This window comes from Botrytis deweyae, assembly GCF_014898535.1.
Source record: "Botrytis deweyae strain B1 chromosome Unknown BDEW_018, whole genome shotgun sequence".
Classification (NCBI taxonomy): Eukaryota; Fungi; Ascomycota; class Leotiomycetes; order Helotiales; family Sclerotiniaceae; genus Botrytis; species Botrytis deweyae.
Genome location: NW_024066225.1, coordinates 662,015 through 680,284, shown reverse-complemented (window position 1 = coordinate 680,284; position 18,270 = coordinate 662,015). Strand labels below are relative to the sequence as shown.

Genomic DNA, 18,270 nt, shown 5'->3' with positions numbered 1-18,270 from the left:
TGAGGGGAGCGGTGGAGTGGAAAGAAAATTCCCCGAGGAGTCAAGTAGATTAATTGCCGGGGGAACTAACGGCGGAAAGGCGAATTGCACGTTCCCCGCGGGCCCCTCCGTATAGAAACTCGCGTGGTTGAGGGAAAAAAACGTAGGATCAATCTGCCCGTCAATCTTGGCAATGATACCTAGATACATATGTTTGGAAAAAATTAGCAATGGTTAAATACGAGTAGAATCCTTACAATACGAAACTAAATATCGAACATTGCAATCTTCTAGGGATTGAATGACCGCAGGTAAACGTAAAATGAGATTCTTATCAACGCTTATCATCTTATCGAGCCGCGTATCAATGTTGGTTGACCGAACCCAGTCTCCTCTCCAGTTTCGTTAATATATCGACCACTATCGGCCAATCGACTAGCCGTATTTACTGCAGTAATCATCCGAATCTTGCCTCGTGCAGATTTTCCTAATAGGGAAATGATGGGTTCGGGGTCTCCGCCCTAGGTCTAAATCTAAAGGTTGTGATTCGATTAAATCTACGAACGGCCAAGATACAGGTACTACCTTGAATGCGAGGATGCTCCTGCCATTCTGCTAGAGATCAAGTATTTTTCTTACCTATAGAGGTAGAGGTTTCCCGTAGAATGAATATAATATCTACTTGTTTCTCTCTCGCTTTCTCTGTCTCCTGACCTTACATCTACTAGTTCTGTTCTTTATTGAAGTAAATTTTGGAGGACTACTATTCATCATGGAAGAGAAGTCTAGTCACAGTCCTGTGACAAGCTATCCTGAAGAGTCCACGGGTTATGGCGAAAAAGCTCCTCCAAATTACAATGGCAATGATATCCAAACAGAAGGGCTAATATCCGAAAATGTCGATGGTCTCAAACGACAGCTTTCTGGAAGACAAATTCAAATGGTAACCATTGGTGGTTCAATTGGTACAGCTTTGTTCGTATCCATTGGATCGGGACTTACACAAGGTGGACCGGGATCTCTACTCATTGCCTTCATCTTATACAGTTGTTTCCTTGGGTTAGTTAATAATTGTATGGCTGAGATGTCAATCTTCATGCCGGTTAGTGGAAGTTTTGTGAGGATGGGGAGTAAATGGGTTGACGAAGCCTTCGGATTTATGCTGGGGTGGAATTTCTTCCTTTATGGTGAGTAGTGTTCAATTGTGTGCGAGAATTTACGAAGTATGTGGATAAGTGCTAATGAGGATCTGGATCTAGAGGCTGTATTGATTCCATGGGAGATTAGTGCGTTAAATTTGGTGTTGACTTTTTGGAGGTATGTAGGTATCTTTAGCTCCTTTTTCTCAACCGATCGTTACACTGGACATATCTAACGTATTAGGACAGTGATAATATACCCTTAGCAGCTGTCTGCGCTGGATGTATCTTTCTCTATGGGTAAGTTTCTATCTCAATCCCCAGGTATCATTTCTGACTAGAGTAGTGTTATTAATCTTTTTGCTGTTAAATGGTATGGAGAAAGTGAGTTTTGGCTGTCTGGTGGTAAGGTAGTGTTGATCGCTATGATATTTTCCTTCACATTTATCACAATGGTCGGAGGAAATCCAAAACATGATGCATATGGGTTCCGTTATTGGAAAGAACCTGTAAGTCCCTTGCATTTTCTGAGTTTCTTTAGTCCTAATGATCTGTAGGGTGCATTTGCCGAATACGTCACTACGGGATCTTTGGGTAGATTTGAAGGATTTCTTGCCGCATTATGGAAAGCCGCATTTACTATTGTTGGGCCTGGTACGTTAAATTGTGCCGGAATTGTACTAAAAATGTGTAAAACATGTAACCCTAACAATTATCTAGAATACATTGCTATGATGTCGGGTGAAGCCTCGCATCCCCGCAAAAACCTCAAGCGAGCTTTCAAGACAATCTACTGGAGATTTGGAGTCTTCTTTATCGGAGGAGCTCTAGCATGCGGAATAGTCATTCCATACAACGATAAGAAACTAATTGCTATCCTCTCGAGTGGTGGCTCGGAGACTGGAACTGCAGCTTCCAGTCCCTATGTTCTTGCTATGCAAAATTTGGGAATTGGCGTACTTCCGCATATTACAAATGCCTTACTCGTGACGAGTATCTTTTCCGCTGGTAATTCCTATGTGTATGTTGTCCTTCTCTCTCATACAACAATGTCCTAGAAGATACTGACAGTACCGAAGTTACTGCGCATGTCGTACATTGTACAGTCTCTCGCTCGATGGACATGCCCCACGTTTCCTCCGCAAATGCACCAAGTCTGGTGTACCAATCTACTGCTTTTGCGTCACCATGATCTTTCCCTTTTTAAGTTTCCTTGCAGTGGGCAACAGTTCGGCTCAAGTCATCACATGGCTCGCAAATCTTACCGAAGCCTCACAAATCATAGATTACATTTGCATGTGTACTATTTATATATTCTTTTATAGAGCATTAAAGGCACAGGGTATTGATAGAAGCACACTGCCTTATGTAGGTTGGTATCAACCTTATTGTGCCTGGGCGGGACTTGCGGCAATGATTTTCACGGTGGCGTGTTATGGATACACCACGTTTTTGCCAGGATGTGAGTTCTCTTTGCGCCCTCTCCTGCGTGCTGATTATCAAAATGTGAAAACAAAACTAACCAAGAATAGGGTGGGATACCGGAACATTCTTCTCTTATTATACTATGGTATTCGTCTGTCCAATACTTTATGGGGGATGGAAAATTGTCAAGAAGACCAAAGTTGTAAAACCAGAAGAGGCGGATCTTGTATGGGAAAGACCAATTATCGATGCGTACGAAGCGACTATGGCTGAAAAACACATATCGTTCTGGGAGGAAGTAAAAATTATGATGGGGTTCGGAAAAAAGGAAGTGCATGTGGAATAATGATTGAATGATAGTGAGGATGGACGGTCCGGGATCATCACCTTAGAGAAAAAGTACTACCAGTGGAATCTTATTCCCTTTCACGATATTCCTAGGAACCTACTATTTCGCGAATACTCTTGATGAATAATAAATGCTCGAGAATACCCTGGTCAAATCAGGGCGATTAATACAAATATGAGATGACGCCTTAGGCTGGATTGGGAAGTCTAGGTGCTATTGAGACTGCATCAACCATAGTGAGCTCAATAAGAAGCGATGTCCCTTTCACTGATTACTCCCCTCCCATTGAAACCTATCAAGTCTGAGTTTCAAGTCGCTTATTTTGCCTACCGTCGACTGCTTCTCGGCCAACAACTGATGGATTTCAGAATCCACAGTCTTCGACCTCAGAGTTAAACACAACATCTTCTTTCCCGTCTCAAAAATCTCTTTAAATTTCTCTGTGCTTGCAATGCCCTCCTCGCACTTGCCGCGCCACTCCGGAGACGATCTCCTCCCGCGAAGCTGCTGAAAGCAAACTAATTGTTCATCGAGAGACTCGATGTAGATTTCCAAACGGTTAATCTGCTTCTCATACTCTGTGACCGAATCGGATCGCTTCAGATAATTCATGACTGCTCTTATATACAATACGCGTTCATGGATTCTTTGAGCCAGCGATTGATGTTCGTTTGGGGTGTCGGGGTCGGTATTGTCACTGATCTTGGGTGGTGCACCTTCCGGTTTGTGTGATGGGTCACTGAGGAGGTTGAAAGGGGCCTCGTCTTTCTGTGGGGCGGATGCGGACTAGAATGGGTGTCAATTTTTGCCCATGGAATTTTTGGATTTGAAACAATCAAAACTAGAGATGATTATGAGAATGATCTCATTTGAAGATCGTAACGTACCTTTGTGTCGTTAGACGATGTCATGTTTGGATTCTGCTGATTGCTCTTCTAGGTGATCACTTCTGATTTGATTGTGAAGACTGGTGATTATCTTAAAGAAAACCCGAATCAAAACCTAAAGCTGTTTGGGACTTTATACTACCTTTCCAGTAGTGATGGAAGCTGTGTGATGTATATTCAAGCATATTCGTGGCATCATTTAGCATTTCGTGAAGATTCTCTGATTCCAATACTTGCTAGAAGATACTGGGACGTTAAAAAGAAAAAAGAAGAAGAATGCAAACTTGACACAAAGAGAAACTGATCATTGGAAGACGTCACAAGCTGCTCGACAAACCACAACATCCAATCTGAGTTGTCTTAATGCAAATCTTGAGAACAATTTGGCAAACAACAATACTCGATATTATTATAAGTACCCCAAGCTTTAGCCAACTTTTAGCTTCTACTATCATACATTCTCCAAAAATGGCAACGCAACCACACGACTTGACTGTCGTGGCAGCCCTGTTCAGTGCCATTGAGGAGCGCAACGCGCTTCTCGAAACAATCAAGAGGAAAGATGCAATGTTGGAAACATGCCAAGCACAGTTAACGCAGCGTATGAATGAGAAAATTTCGTGTGAACGAGCTCAGACGAAGCTGGCAAAGTATGAAAAGTTGCTCGAGGATAATGGAATAGAGGGGGTGGAGGAAGTGATTTGCAAGCTGGAGTATCTGAATGATATGGTGGAGAAATTGCAATTTAGGGCAAAAGAGGTAGAGGAGTCGGGAAAGAATATTGAGGGTTGATGGCTCTTAGGTGATGTTGAGAGGTGGTTAGGTAGGATTCTTTAACGTAAGAAGTGATAAGAAGGAGGGAGGATAGGAGGGTGGATAGGAGGGTGTGTGGGAATGATTATTCTATCACGGTCTTGAGCTTATTCTTACGAAGTGTCAGCTGCAATGCTTGTCAGATTGACTTTCACTGCAGTGTTTGAAGACATTACCTTTGACTTCCGTTCCCCTTTCTAGCTACACACTTCTGGATGATAGATAAAACCTACCTAATTAAGAGGCCAAATCTTCTAGTTGTGACTCAAGCAGTTCAAGCTTCACTGCTTCAGATCTACTTCACCAGTAGCCCAAGAGATCAAATATAACGCGCTCAGATCAAAATGCTGGAAATACCCACACACTGCCGAAAACGGTACTGACTGCCAAACAAAAACACGCAGTCGGTATCAAACGTAAACAAAAACATCTTACCTATCGAAAAAAACAACTCCTATCGCACAAGGTAACTTTGAACACCCATTTCAACTGCGCAGACACCGCATGTAACACCAACCTCCGTCATAACCTGACCCATATGCATGCGCTTCCATAATATAAAAGGAGCTTTAATGGTTTAAGAGCGGAGAAACCAAATCCGCAAGGTATCGCATAAATTGAGGTGCAGATGGGGAAATAGAAAAGATTCGCGAGTGTGAAAAAGGTTCGCAAGCATTGGTCTATTGAATGGAAAAGAAGTTCAGCAGGAAGACTAGTGTGAGAATGGGTAAGTAGATGAGTCAAATGATGCTTAGCTTCTCAATCATACCCTTCTAATGCCATGAGCATAACTTCCTTCGATGCAGATCTTCTTTGCGCTACAGTATTCCTTGATGATGTAGTTAGTTTGTTGAGGAATTCTTGAAACAAGAACGTTGTTTTGATATTGATGAGTACCTAGGTATGTATAGGCGCTTTTCGATCGTTGCCATCCGACGAGTTCATTATATTGTGCTGTGGCTCGTGGATGGTCATCGATTCGATATGCGCTGTAGTTCGATATGTCAGTTGTTGCTATCTTTTGTAGTATATAAACTCACCAGACAGTACCACAATTTGTGACGTGCCTGAAATCAATAGATGATGTGCCAGTACTATACAAAAGACAATGAACTTGATGATAATACACCCTGCGAGAATTTGCGCAGTGGTATATCCCACAATGACAAAGCGATGAGCCCACAACCCTGAGGCAATCCAACATTTATCCTTCCAAGCATTCACCTATTCACCGCTCTCGCTTCTACTATATATATTTTAAAAATCTTGATTCCAGTACATTAGGCGTATGCATGGGAATGGCAACGTGGTGTGGTGCAGTGGTTTGATTCCACTCTTGACGATTCAACATCGTGCACCGCAGTCGCATAGAAGGTCCCCGCAGGCAAATACTAGGAGAACTAATTACTCTTCCAACGGGAACTTCGCTCTAGGAAGAGGGACAGAAACCTACGGCTTGTTACCGTACTCAGTGTTCACACTGAGAACCTATGTTTTGCTCTTTTGGATGTTGGATTTGTGGAATTTTTGGCCCAGGGAGGATAGTGTGAGTGGGTCTGTGTCGGTTGAGGTGATGAATTGAGGTTGCTTGATTGGATGCTAGGTGTGGTGTCGTTGTCGTCGTCTCGCTTCGCGGTTTTTGTCGCGCTTCAATTTTGCCGCGTTGAAGCTTCTTTACTTTACCATAGGTTGGAAATCTTTGATTTATGAACATCAAGATTTTGATGGTACGTAGAGCTGGTAAAAAAATCTCAAAAATTGTGTTTGATTGTTAAGTGTCATGGAGTGAATGATGCGACTAAAAATAAGACTGCTTTGACTTGGTATTGCATATTTTGCGGTAACGCCTAGGACTGAAAGTATAGCGTGAGTTGACATCTTTTCCTTTTTCTTCAGGAAATTTATCCATGCACATTTGTTTCTAGGTATGTCAACCAGATAGCTCTTAATTCGTAAATACCCCCCTCCCTCGCAATCTCCTCGCTTCGCATTATGAGATGCCCCACTTCTTCAGATCATCTTTTTGAGAGTTGCAAAAGACGACATGTGACGAGAGCCTCGAGATTTGAGCCAATTTTCTGTATGATTGTTCACAGTGGAGTTTGTTGATAATAGACATGGGCGATGGATGAAAGACAGATTCACATGTCCAAACATGATAGGTATGGCCACGTTCACACTGCTCGAATATGCGTACAGTGTACTTCATCCTTCCATCTCCATTTCCAAATCCTCATCTTCCTCACTCCAGCACTCTAATTCCATTCCCTCCGTTCCTTCAACTTCATCTCCCTCATCTATTCCCTCTTCCCCATCCTCGTCATCTTCCTCATCTACCTCATCTACCTCATCCACCTCATCCTCATCATCTTCACCCTCGCCATCCTCATCCTCATCCTCATCCTCATCATCACTTTCCTCTTCCCCCGCCACAAACCACCAATTTCTCCCCTCATAATAATCCGCATTCCCAATCCCCCCCACCCGCAATCTCAACATCCTCTTCAACTCATATTCCTTCCTCCACAACACACCCTCACACACTCTCAAATTCTTCCTATACTCCTGATGCGACCGCACTACTTTCCGCAACACAACCACTTTCCTCATTCTTTCCCTCCCATCTCTTCCCTCTCCCCCTCCCACACGCAATCTCACCAATGCAACACGAAGTGCTCGTGCGTATTTCTTCTCGTCTCTCGTAACTTGTCTCGTGTTGTCTTGGGTATATTTTAACATACCGCAAATCTCTCTATACTGTATTTCTCGGGAATTCAAAGGGATATCGATGATTGGGGGAGTATTATTGCTGAAAGGTAAGTTGGGATTTGGCTGGATGTCGTGGAATGATGGGTACCAGGTTTGGGCGGGGTGGAATGCCATTTTGGAGAGAAGTTTAGAATTGAGATGTGATGGGTGAAAGGAAAGATTGGGAAGGTGATCAACATATAGTGCGTAGTAAAAAACCATGTTAAAGAGAGAATAATGAAGACTGATGCTGAGCCTTTGAGATTTGTCACAGATTTTGTTTCAGACTTTGGAATCGGCAGTATATTCATTCATTCTTCCAGCAGCTTCCAGACAAACTTTGGGATAGGATGAAGACGATGATGGAATTTTCATGTGGAAGATCTTTGAGGAATCACTACAGAAGACACAACATGGTTTCTATCGTAATTTTATATCAAATTTCAAGTTCATTCTACTTCAAGAAAGAGACGATTCAATTTAGATCGTTGGCGCAAGTTATTCGTGGCAATGCACGCTTCAATAATTCGCTTGTTTTCACATCTAGTAGGAATCTTAAGTGTGGAATCTATCTTCACACCAGATCCTCGACTGTTCATCATAATGTTTCATGCCTCCCAGCAGACCTTGAGATCTTTGTTTCCAAGCCTTGGTATCCCCCTATCCAAAAAGGTGCCTGCGCTCTTCGTCAATCCTCATTAATAAGCCCAATCAACGCATCCCCATCCCCAGAATCAACGCGCATGACTATTCTTTATTTTTTCTGTCGAAGAGGCAATTGCTTGCGCTTTCCCGATCCCACAGCCGACATATCATCAGAATCAGAGTCAACATAGGCCCGCACATTTCTCTCTACAACCCGTGTTTTCTCGCGCTTCGCCGCCCTCTGCTCCACACTTTCCCTCTCAACTTCCTTCAATTCGCAATGAGTCTCGAGTGAACGATTCTCTGCTTCTTCAAGAACCTTGTCAAGCTTGTCTAGCCAACCGTAAACCGACTGGATTGAAAGAGGCTCCCATGCCCATTCTCCCCTCATTGAGGTATCGAATTTTGGGCCTCCATGATCCCTCGACTCTTCTTTCCTCCTCATCTCTCTATACTCTTCCCAGTTTTTCTTCTCCTTATCCATCCGCTCCGCTAGAATTTTACCCCAATTCTGCCATTCTTCAAGGGTATGCTTTTTGTTAACAAAATTCTTCACCTCATCTACATGTTGTCTTTCTTTCATGATTTCGGCAACAAGGACTGAGATTAGTGTATCAGTCGACATTTTGGTTTCTGAAATCGGGATGATCCCGTGCCACTCATTAAGAGGCGGATTACACGCTTGAAGCGTTTCGTGTTCATCATTACCAACCGCGCGAGGAAGATCTGCATGTATGTCCTGGATGTCTTGTTTGATGATCGCAGGATCGATCTGGCGATGTGAATTTTCATATTGATCACTTCCTCGGCTTTCGCCGAGTTTCTTTCTCTCATTCCGTCTCTCCCTTTCTTCACGTTCTCTCTTGCGTTCTGTCCACTTCCTCACAGCCTCTTTATATCTGCGTCTTGAATCGCGAGACTTGTCAGTTACTCGAGGTCGATGCGGAAGTGTGGATTGTAGTTGCATGATTCGCGCCTGTTCTGCAAGATTGTGCCGTCTGGGATTTTTGGGTAGAGCAGGTCTATGAACAAGTGACTTAGTGCGGGTTTTCTGTACGACTTGTGGAGAAGTCTCTTCGACAACAGAGATATCATGTGCAGCTGGCCTGAGAACAAGCGGCTTAGTACGATTGCCGCACATGACCTGTGAAGAAGCCCCTTCAGCATCCATGACACCGGATACAGCAGGTCTGAGAACAAGCGGCCTAGCGTAACCATCCCCTCCAAACCATGAAGAACTCTTTTCGACAGCTGGGACACCAGACACAGCCGGTCTATGCACCAGTGGTTTAGGATATTCAAACCACGCAGGAAGCTGACCTCCCTTCCCGGTGGAAATTACCAGTCCATCCTACACATGTTAAAAGATTCCTCTCAGTAAATCAACAAGAAAAAGATCAATTATAAAGGAAACCATTAAAAAACCTACCTTTCCACCCACATCTATCATCTCTCCAGCAAGCGGGACACCAGACACAAGCGATCTACAAACCAACGGTTTGGAACGCGAGAGCCACGCCGACTGTGGATCAGGCCATTCAACACTGGTAAAATACGTTTCCTCCTAACAAACACATCAGACCATATCGAGAGAAAAGGTTATATATGCAAGAAATCCATACATTTCCCTCCCCACCATCCATCATCTCTTCATCATGCGCGAAACCCATCTCAAATCCTCCCAATCTCAATAATTTCTTTCTTTTGCCAACTGCGATTTCCATCAAAAAATAAAAGAAAATAAAAAAAAATAAACAATCCCAAGAACTAAATGAAAGAGCCCAAGAACCACATCTTCATCGTGATAAACAAGACTAGGTACCCACCCACATGAAACTCCGATACAAACCCCAAATCTTTCTCTCAGAGACGTACTCGTTCCCGAATCTTCCATTCGCTCCAAAATCGAGAGGAATCGAGATGATGTTTCGTTTCGTGTCGAATGTGATTTGGTGTGAACATGATACCATCGCAATAAGACGAACAAGTTACACCACATGTTGGAGTGCGGGTTCCGTCGCTTTTACATAGTAGATAGCGGGTGCCTATACATGCCGTAATTTCCGCGCTGCAGATATCACATCTATCACCTTCCAATATCAAGCGCGGCGGATCTAGTGTAAGAGAGTGTGCGAGGTATGATATGACTCCCAAGGTCCCTTATGTGAATATCAAGAAGCACTCCAAGAACCGCTTTTTTTTGATAGATATGTTCTGGTTTATGGACTCTGCGGTTATTGTCTTGATTAATTAACGACTCAATAAATACCCCTACCCTACGATCTTCCTGTCTATTGCTAGGTATCCATCTCACATTCTCTGTTATGATGCATATAGATAAATAAATAAATAGATAGGTACGATATACAACCCCCAGCACCACACAACACAGCACCAGAAAACCCACACACACACATATAAAATATAAAACCACAGTCTATCCAACCACCGCCACACCCTCTATCAAACACCAAAACCTACAAATAAAACGTTCGCCTTGCATTACATATTAACAACGACCAACAAACATACACTACATACTACATCCCCATCCCATCTCACAGAATACCGCCACAATCCCAAGAACCCGGGTTTGGGTTTGCTGCAATCCAAACGTATTTAACTTTATCCTTCATGCAGCCTTATCAAACAAACCACCGCCACAATAATCAATGGCCCCAAACCCTGGGTTACTGGAATTTACCCTCATATAAGATTTCATATTTGCGTGTACCATTTCATCGCTAGACAGGCAAACCATCATAACATAAATAAACATTCGAGATGGGAATGTGGGATCGAATCGATATGTCCTGGAATGTGGACTGTTATCGGCCACTTGCGCGACCCTAGAATAGGTAACTTTCCATCGTCAGGGGTGTACGTTTTTTACAACGTGCCCTCTTTTTTTTTCAACAAAGATAGAGTATGTGTATACCTAACACAATAAAGTTTTGTAGAAGGGTAAAGAGAATATCCTGTAGAATAATCACACTTTCTTTTTCACATTTCTTCGAATTCAATTCAATTCCATTCCATTCCATTCAGTGCAAAAGCAGGAAAAGATTATTTACTGCTCTAATCAGAGAAGTATAGATAGAATATCAACAGGAGCGAATACCTAATCTGAAGAACTATCTCTGATAAGATTGAAAATTAAAAATAGAAAACAAATAAATGAAAAAGGAATGGTACGTACACATGAGAGTCAAATACAAGGTTTAGCTAAGTCATTAGACTTCGCTTCGTTCAAATCTAGATCTAAATCAGAAACTTATCTTTTGGATTTTAGTTCTTTTCTATTTTTGACTTTGGTAGAATAAGTTCCTCTTTATTAAGTATTTGCTTACGTTGAAGTTGCATCGAAGAGATAACGTAGCTCCTTTACAAGTGTAATATGTGTAATCTATAAGACAAAACGTTCTCGCACGTTTCTTACTCTCTTAAGGATGGTGGTAAAGTATCAGTTGGTGTATGATGTAGATAGTGAAAGACTAACCACTCAATTTCGGATTAAATTGGTGATGATGGTTCTATATCTAGACCGAGTTTTTGTCATACACTTCACTAGCAGTATGAGCCCTGCAGCTGAACGAACATACCTCAGGTGGAAATTCGTGATGTATAACCAAGATGAGTATAAATCCAGTGACGCTTAAATGACTATTTGAACACCACCAGATTCCCCCAAGCTAATTAAGACAAAACATGATGACATAAAGTAGGTTTCGGCAAGGTGCGTACCGAATTGACCACTGTTGATAGCAGCAAGCTTATTGTAGCGTAATGTATCTCCAGAGCAAGTTCCTTGGAGTATTTCCGCTGGGCTATTCCCATGAGAGACCTTTAGTGGCAAGACGAAAAAAAAAACAGTGCACTTGCGTATTCTTATCTTAGCTGTCGACGGGAAGAAATTATGATGAAGCTTTCGTGATGTGGAAGAGAATCTTAAGAATGCCGCAATGTTTACGATAGGAAGGAAAGTGAACACGTGAGCGGGCCGATCGGATTTGCACAACCTCCAGCCACTGGGCCGTCATATCCGATGTTTGAAATACTTGAATGCTTTTTTTTGAAGCCCAAACAATCAAGCGACTCATTAATTAACTTGAGGCTGAATCTGTTCCTTACATCAAACATATCGACGACTATGACTTCATAGGTAATTATTGCTTGTTTTGAGGCATGATCCTGTAGAGAGCTCGCAAGTGTACTACCGGTACTCTGGAGCAGGTAGTAGCATAAACTTTATACAGACCATGCAAGGATGAATAGGCAGAACAAATAGGATAAATAAAGGTGGTAATGCAAGCAACGAATGGCAATGCGGTACCTTGATTTAGTCAGGGGTAAAGTATGCCAAGGAGCGGCGGTGGAAACAGTTTGTTAACGGCATAAAGGAGATGGATGGCTCAGCCCGTATCTCTATTAGGTCGCTTCTATCGTATCGTTTTGCGCCGGTTTTCTTCTAAGACCAGAGCCAGTGATTGATGATGGGTGGTCTTAGAGGTTGAGATTTATGATGAATGAATGAGTGTGAAGGAAATGAAATGTGAGGATACGACTCATACGAGCGATTGAGATTGGGTTGTTGTCGATCTGATTTTGAATTGATTTGGTCTGGATGTTCTTAACTTCTTGGAGGGTTTGTGGTGAGATATATTTAGAATTACTGCATTCGTATCTGTTTCGCTGGCCCACGTTGGATGTGGGATGAATGTGGAAGTTAGAGTCGCACATCATCAGGCGGGTGAAAACAGTTGGAAGTTGTGATGGCAACGTGGAAATATCTTGATCTTGACTTCGTATACTTACTTCAATGGCCGAGTAACCTTAAAGCAAGGAACAACGAGGATTGAATCGAATGGCAGTCATGCTTCTCCACAAGTATGGATTTACCGTGTGAGCATTACCTAGTATCGTATCCATGATGGATAAAGTGTGACGGGAGAATCCTGCAGTAGGACATCTGTGGCCGTTGAAGCTGGATCATCTGGATTCTGATTGTGGCACGAAAAGGGATGAATATCGGAATTCTTGAGGGAATTTTCCTCGTCAGCCTTTCAACAACTCTACCTACCACGCATTCCCAAGCTGTCACTACTGGACCCCCAAATCCCTCACTGCCATGCCATGCCATGTGTTCCATGATAGAAACAGCATGATCATGGATTCATCATGGATTCATCATGCTGTTACCCCACTATGAAAACAAACTATTACCACGCTGTTGTGAGATTAAAATTTGAGACTCGTCATGAACCACGACTGGAATCAATAACTCCAAGATCCCCAGATCATAGATCACGACATGGGAAAATTATCTATCGTGATTGTTATCGTGACCCATCAAGCTTGAATAGGAGACTTGTCAAAATCATGAGGTCCGTCTCCAGCCCAGCCCAGCCGTTTAGAACTTTAGATAGGATGTTGAAACGATACCCCTGAGTTTGTGGACGGTCTCGATTCCACCACGTCCTAGGGAATCCAGTATCAGAAAAGGGACCTTGGGACGAAACGATAGAAACTCGCATGGGATGAAGATGAACGATAAGCTGAGCCTACTGCGTACCTCACTCACTCACCCACCCACTCACCCACCCACTCACCCACCCACTCACCCACCCACTCACTCACTCACTCACAGGCTCAGCGGTAGTAACAGTTGATCAAATTCTCGCTCGCACTCCCTGAAGTGCCTCCCGGATACCTATTGAGGAATTGGCCTTGGGTAAGGTGAAACTAGGGCACGGGACTCTGTTCTAACTTCTAGGGTTGGACAATATCCCGAGACCGAATATTGAAAGATCTCCGACCATCTTCTCCAAGCTTTTCCCAGGTCTCTAGGTCTCTACTCCAGAAATGGGAAGAATCAGTGGAGTTGTTGGAGATATTTTACTGCTGGAGGTTATTTGGTTACGTGCTCTTCATCTAACATGCAGACTGCAGTGGCGTAGCCGAAATTAGAGGTTTGGAAGAAAAGAGCGGATGTAGAAATGATTCCTTCTGGTTCAATGAAGTGGAGATGTTTCGGTGGAAAGGCACGGAATTCTCTTGGAAGATGGGATTTTATTTATTGCAGTGAGTTATGGGATGGTACTTGGTGGTGAGTGGTGGGTGGTGAGTGGTGGGTAGTGCGTGGTGGTGGTGAGTGGTGAGTTGTAAGAATGAAAATGGGCGTTGTGAATGGGATGAACGGCAAATGAATTGATTGATTTATGGAGTGGAGAGGTGATTTGGAGAAATGGAATTGGAGAATGGGAGAATTGATTGTCAGATGGTCAGGTCTAATAAGAATGTATAGATCCGTAGGATCAGGAGGTGTGTACTGGTAATATAGATGATAGATGGATAATAGATATTATAGATATTACATAGACATTAGATAGATATTACATAGATATTGCATAAACATTATATAGACATTATATAAACATTATATAGACATTATATAGACATTATATAGACATTATATAGACATTATATAGACATTATATAAACATTATATAGACATTATATAGACATTATATAGACATTATATAGACATTATATAGACATTATATAGACATTATATAGACATTATATAGACATTATATAGACATTATATAGACATTATATAGACATTATATAGACATTATATAGACATAACATAGATATTACATAGATCATACCTGGTAGATAATCCGTTATAAATAATACTGTAACTACCTACATAGAATTTTACCTCGGATTTTATTATTCATCCAAAGGATTTATCTTAGTCATAAAGGGATCTTACTCGAGTAGGTAGGTATTCAATGATCATAGCAACGACAATTGACACTTCATGGTTACTAGGTGGCTAGTATTACCTAGTATCATACTTCCCGAGGTCGTTATCTGTATTAATCCAAATATCAAGCTTAAAAGCTTTAAAATGAACATATATTATCATAGCCACGAAGATACAATGGTTAGACCTTTTTTTAAAAAAATTTTTGTCAGAGGATATCATTGATTCTTTTGGTAGACCTTATTTAACCTGACTCCTAATTGAAAGACCTTTTCTTGGTGTTGTGTTGTGTGGTGTGGTGTACAGTGAGGACAGTGAGCACAGTAAGTAGGCACAATGGATTAATAAGTACCTAAGTAATAAGTAAGTAGATATGTACAGTAACTCGAGAGTAAGTATGTATACCTACCTAGGTACTATACTATACCAATCTTCCAATCTTCCAATCTTCCATCTCAACTTCCCCCCCCCCCACCAATATTCGCAGCTTCTTCACTCACATCTCCACCAGAGTCCACTATACTGTCCAGAGTTCATCTATACTGGCATCTATACTGTCGAGACTCCAGACTCCAGACTCCAGTCAGACAAGACAACAAGACAACAAGACCATCTCAACCATCTCTACCACTTCTCTACCACTTCTCTACCACTTCTCTACCACTTCTCGACCATCTCTATCCCTACTTCCACCCCATAAATATCTCTTGCCCGTCCAGCCAAGCCTCTAAATTCATCATCTCTAGGGAAAAAATAAAAGAATCTTAAGATTTGACCTTCATCTGAGCGATCGATGACCCTATCACCGACGGTAATCAAAGTATAAAAAGTATTTGAGGAGGAAGCGGAAGACGGAAGAACCAAAATTATCTCAATCATCTCCATTATCACCTGGGCAGACCCAATATCTTCCATTCCCCCCCCATGCTGCAAATCCCGAATTCAAAATGAATCTCAATGTTTTGGAGTTCATCTCTTATATTATATGTTACCAAACATGGTTAGACCCGACGCTAGTACTGACAAGGTGACAAGGTGAGCAGGGGTGAGGACCGGCCCAAGCTAGGATATTTCCCTTAGCGTCTGCCGTTCCTGGCCTTGTCATTGGCTCGTGAAATTGTTTTGTACCTGAATCTAATTTCGATGCTTGGCTCTGAGTGGTCTGGCACCCTTGTTCACCCCTTCTTGCTTTCGTTCCCTTAGCCACGTCCGCCTCCTGGTCCTCCTCTGTTTTCTTATACTCCGTGCGATTCTGCGATTACCTTGGAAAAGACTTCTCATCTTCTCATCTTATTCGTGATACTTCTCCCTTTAACCACCTCACTCCTTCAGACCTCATCAACCCTCTTTTTCCCTCGCAAAGCATTCCCTCCCAACTGAGAGTTGTTATCCTACCCAGATAATCATCAACTCTCTACCACATTCATTTGGAACAGCGACTTTTATCTCAACAGCAATCACAATCTTCTCTCGTCCTGCAAAATTCAATTAACAAATCAAATCAATTCAAATTCAATTCAAATTCAATTCAAAATACTCAATCAACCTCAATTATCCTTTACAATCCCTCCCTCCCTCCCTCTCTCCCCATAGCGACCCTTTTTTACATCAACACTTAATTTGTTCATCTCTCCCCCTTACAAATTATTCTCCATCCCCTAGCAACAGACCTTTCATTTAGAGTGAATCGTTCAAATTAAGTCAGAAAGACCCATAGCCAAGGTATGTGCTGCGAGTTCTCGTGTTTTTATTTATTCACCGTCCCGCCATGCTCCATTTAAATCTCATTTCCCCGTCGACTCGTTTGTCTCTTGCCATTGCTATTGCTATCCATCCAACTTCGCCTCGCCTTTCAATTTAGGAGAGTCAATTCGTCGCATCTGGGTTCGGAATGCTAATATCTTCTCTTCTTCTCCTTTGAAGTCAACCTCACTCGTTTACTCCGTCCAATTCAGTCGATATATTAAGAGCCTTTGCAGTTCCGAGTCAAGAAAACCTTTCGTCTATCCATATCGCAAGAGTTCACTTCTTCACAATGAAGTTCACCCCAGTTTCTGTTGCGCTTCTCAGCGTTGCCGGTGTTGCAATTGCGCAACCACACAACCATCAACACCGTCACCCAGCGAGAGCAAACAAGGTCGCACGCGATAACATCATTGTCTCCGTGACAGAAGTTATGCAAGGTCCAGTCGAGACGGTCTACATGCTCAATGGAAAGGATATCTCTTTGGCCGAAGTTCAAGACGGATTGAAATCTGGAAAATACATTTTAGTGGGAGATGCTGTCGAAGATGCCCCTTCTGCTACTAACTGGTACACTGGTTCCCCATCTGTCGCGTCCACATCAGCTGCTCCTTCAACCACTCCAGCTGCTCCTTCAACCACTCCAGCAGCTACTTCCACCAGTTCGATCGTCAAGGCTGCCGCGGAGTTTATTGAGGTTTCCTCATCGGCCTCTTCCACCAAGGCTGCATACACCCCGAAATCAAGCGCTGCATCATCCACTTCAGAATCAAGCTCTGTCGCCTCTGTCGCCTCTACCAGTGCGGCTGCTGCCTCCTCTTCGGCCAGTAGCGACAGTTCCTCTGATAGCTCCAGTTCCTCCAGCAGCTCCGGCAACTGGCCCGACTTCCCAAGTGGCAAAATCCCTTGTTCCACTTTCCCATCCAAGTATGGCCCAGTTGCTGTCGATTACCTTGGGTTAGATGGATGGATCGGTATCCAAAGCACCCCTGGTTACACCACCGCTGCTTCCGCGATCGTTACTATTAACACACTTACCAGCGGTGGATGTGTCAAGGGCGCATTCTGCTCGTATGCCTGCCCAGCGGGATACCAGAAATCTCAATGGCCTACCGCACAAGGAAGCACTGGTGAATCCATCGGTGGTCTTTACTGCAACTCCAACGGCATGCTCGAGTTATCCCGAACTACCACCAAGCAACTCTGCACTGCTGGATCTGGATCCGTCAAGGTTGAGAACAAGCTCGACAGCATTGTGGCTGTTTGCCGTACTGATTACCCTGGTCTCGAGGCTGAGACCGTTCCATTGGCAACCTCCCCTGGACAGACCTATGACTTGACTTGCCCAGATGCCAGTAACTACTACTCATGGGAAGGACTTCCAACATCCGCACAATACTACATCAACCCACAAGGAGCTCCCACCTCTGAAGCCTGTGTTTGGGGTACTTCGGGTGGAAACCTTGGTAACTGGGCTCCTGTCAATGCTGGTGTTGGAAGAGATGCCTCTGGTACCACTTGGTTGTCAATCATCCCCAACACCCCAACCAACACATACGGTACCTTGAATTTCACCATCACTATCGAAGGTGACGTATCCGGAAAATGTTCGTACAAATCAGGAACATACTACAACAATGGTGTTGAGTCCTCAACAGGTTGCACCGTAAGTTCATTGATCTATCTATAAGGTGTGGGGTCATAAACTAACAAGTCCTTTAGGTCTCCATTCTCTCGGGCGGAACCGCTACATACGTCTTCTCATCATAG

The 18,270-nt window shown here is 43.0% G+C and overlaps 6 protein-coding genes across 6 annotated transcripts; 3 read left to right on the top strand and 3 right to left on the bottom strand.

Moving 5' to 3' along the window:
* Positions 1-631: 631 nt before the first annotated feature.
* Positions 632-3,058, top strand: EAE98_007687 (uncharacterized protein). Its single transcript, XM_038955310.1, has 8 exons — positions 632-1,166; positions 1,239-1,296; positions 1,368-1,418; positions 1,465-1,627; positions 1,676-1,772; positions 1,839-2,139; positions 2,198-2,580; positions 2,651-3,058. Exons 1-8 carry the CDS (start codon positions 752-754, stop codon positions 2,887-2,889), a joined length of 1,707 nt encoding a protein of 568 aa, XP_038808488.1. The 5' UTR covers positions 632-751; the 3' UTR covers positions 2,890-3,058.
* A 98-nt stretch (positions 3,059-3,156) lies between these two features.
* On the bottom strand, positions 3,157-3,803 carry EAE98_007686 (uncharacterized protein; the record flags this gene model as incomplete). Its single annotated transcript, XM_038955309.1, has 2 exons — positions 3,157-3,678; positions 3,780-3,803. 2 exons carry the CDS (start codon positions 3,801-3,803, stop codon positions 3,157-3,159), a joined length of 546 nt encoding a protein of 181 aa, XP_038808487.1.
* Positions 3,804-4,247: 444 nt separating this feature from the next.
* Positions 4,248-4,571, top strand: EAE98_007685 (uncharacterized protein; the record flags this gene model as incomplete). The annotated part of the gene is made up of 1 exon (XM_038955308.1): positions 4,248-4,571. The coding sequence occupies one exon, from the start codon at positions 4,248-4,250 to the stop codon at positions 4,569-4,571; it is 324 nt and encodes a 107-aa protein (XP_038808486.1).
* A 2,226-nt stretch (positions 4,572-6,797) lies between these two features.
* EAE98_007684 (uncharacterized protein) lies at positions 6,798-7,475 on the bottom strand (the record flags this gene model as incomplete). The annotated part of the gene is made up of 1 exon (XM_038955307.1): positions 6,798-7,475. One exon carries the CDS (start codon positions 7,473-7,475, stop codon positions 6,798-6,800), a length of 678 nt encoding a protein of 225 aa, XP_038808485.1.
* Positions 7,476-8,094: 619 nt separating this feature from the next.
* Positions 8,095-9,879, bottom strand: EAE98_007683 (uncharacterized protein; the record flags this gene model as incomplete). The annotated part of the gene is made up of 4 exons (XM_038955306.1): positions 8,095-9,336; positions 9,415-9,549; positions 9,608-9,696; positions 9,861-9,879. The coding sequence occupies 4 exons, from the start codon at positions 9,877-9,879 to the stop codon at positions 8,095-8,097; spliced, it is 1,485 nt and encodes a 494-aa protein (XP_038808484.1).
* A 6,913-nt stretch (positions 9,880-16,792) lies between these two features.
* On the top strand, positions 16,793-18,270 carry EAE98_007682 (uncharacterized protein; the record flags this gene model as incomplete). The annotated part of the gene is made up of 2 exons (XM_038955305.1): positions 16,793-18,166; positions 18,223-18,270. The coding sequence occupies 2 exons, from the start codon at positions 16,793-16,795 to the stop codon at positions 18,268-18,270; spliced, it is 1,422 nt and encodes a 473-aa protein (XP_038808483.1).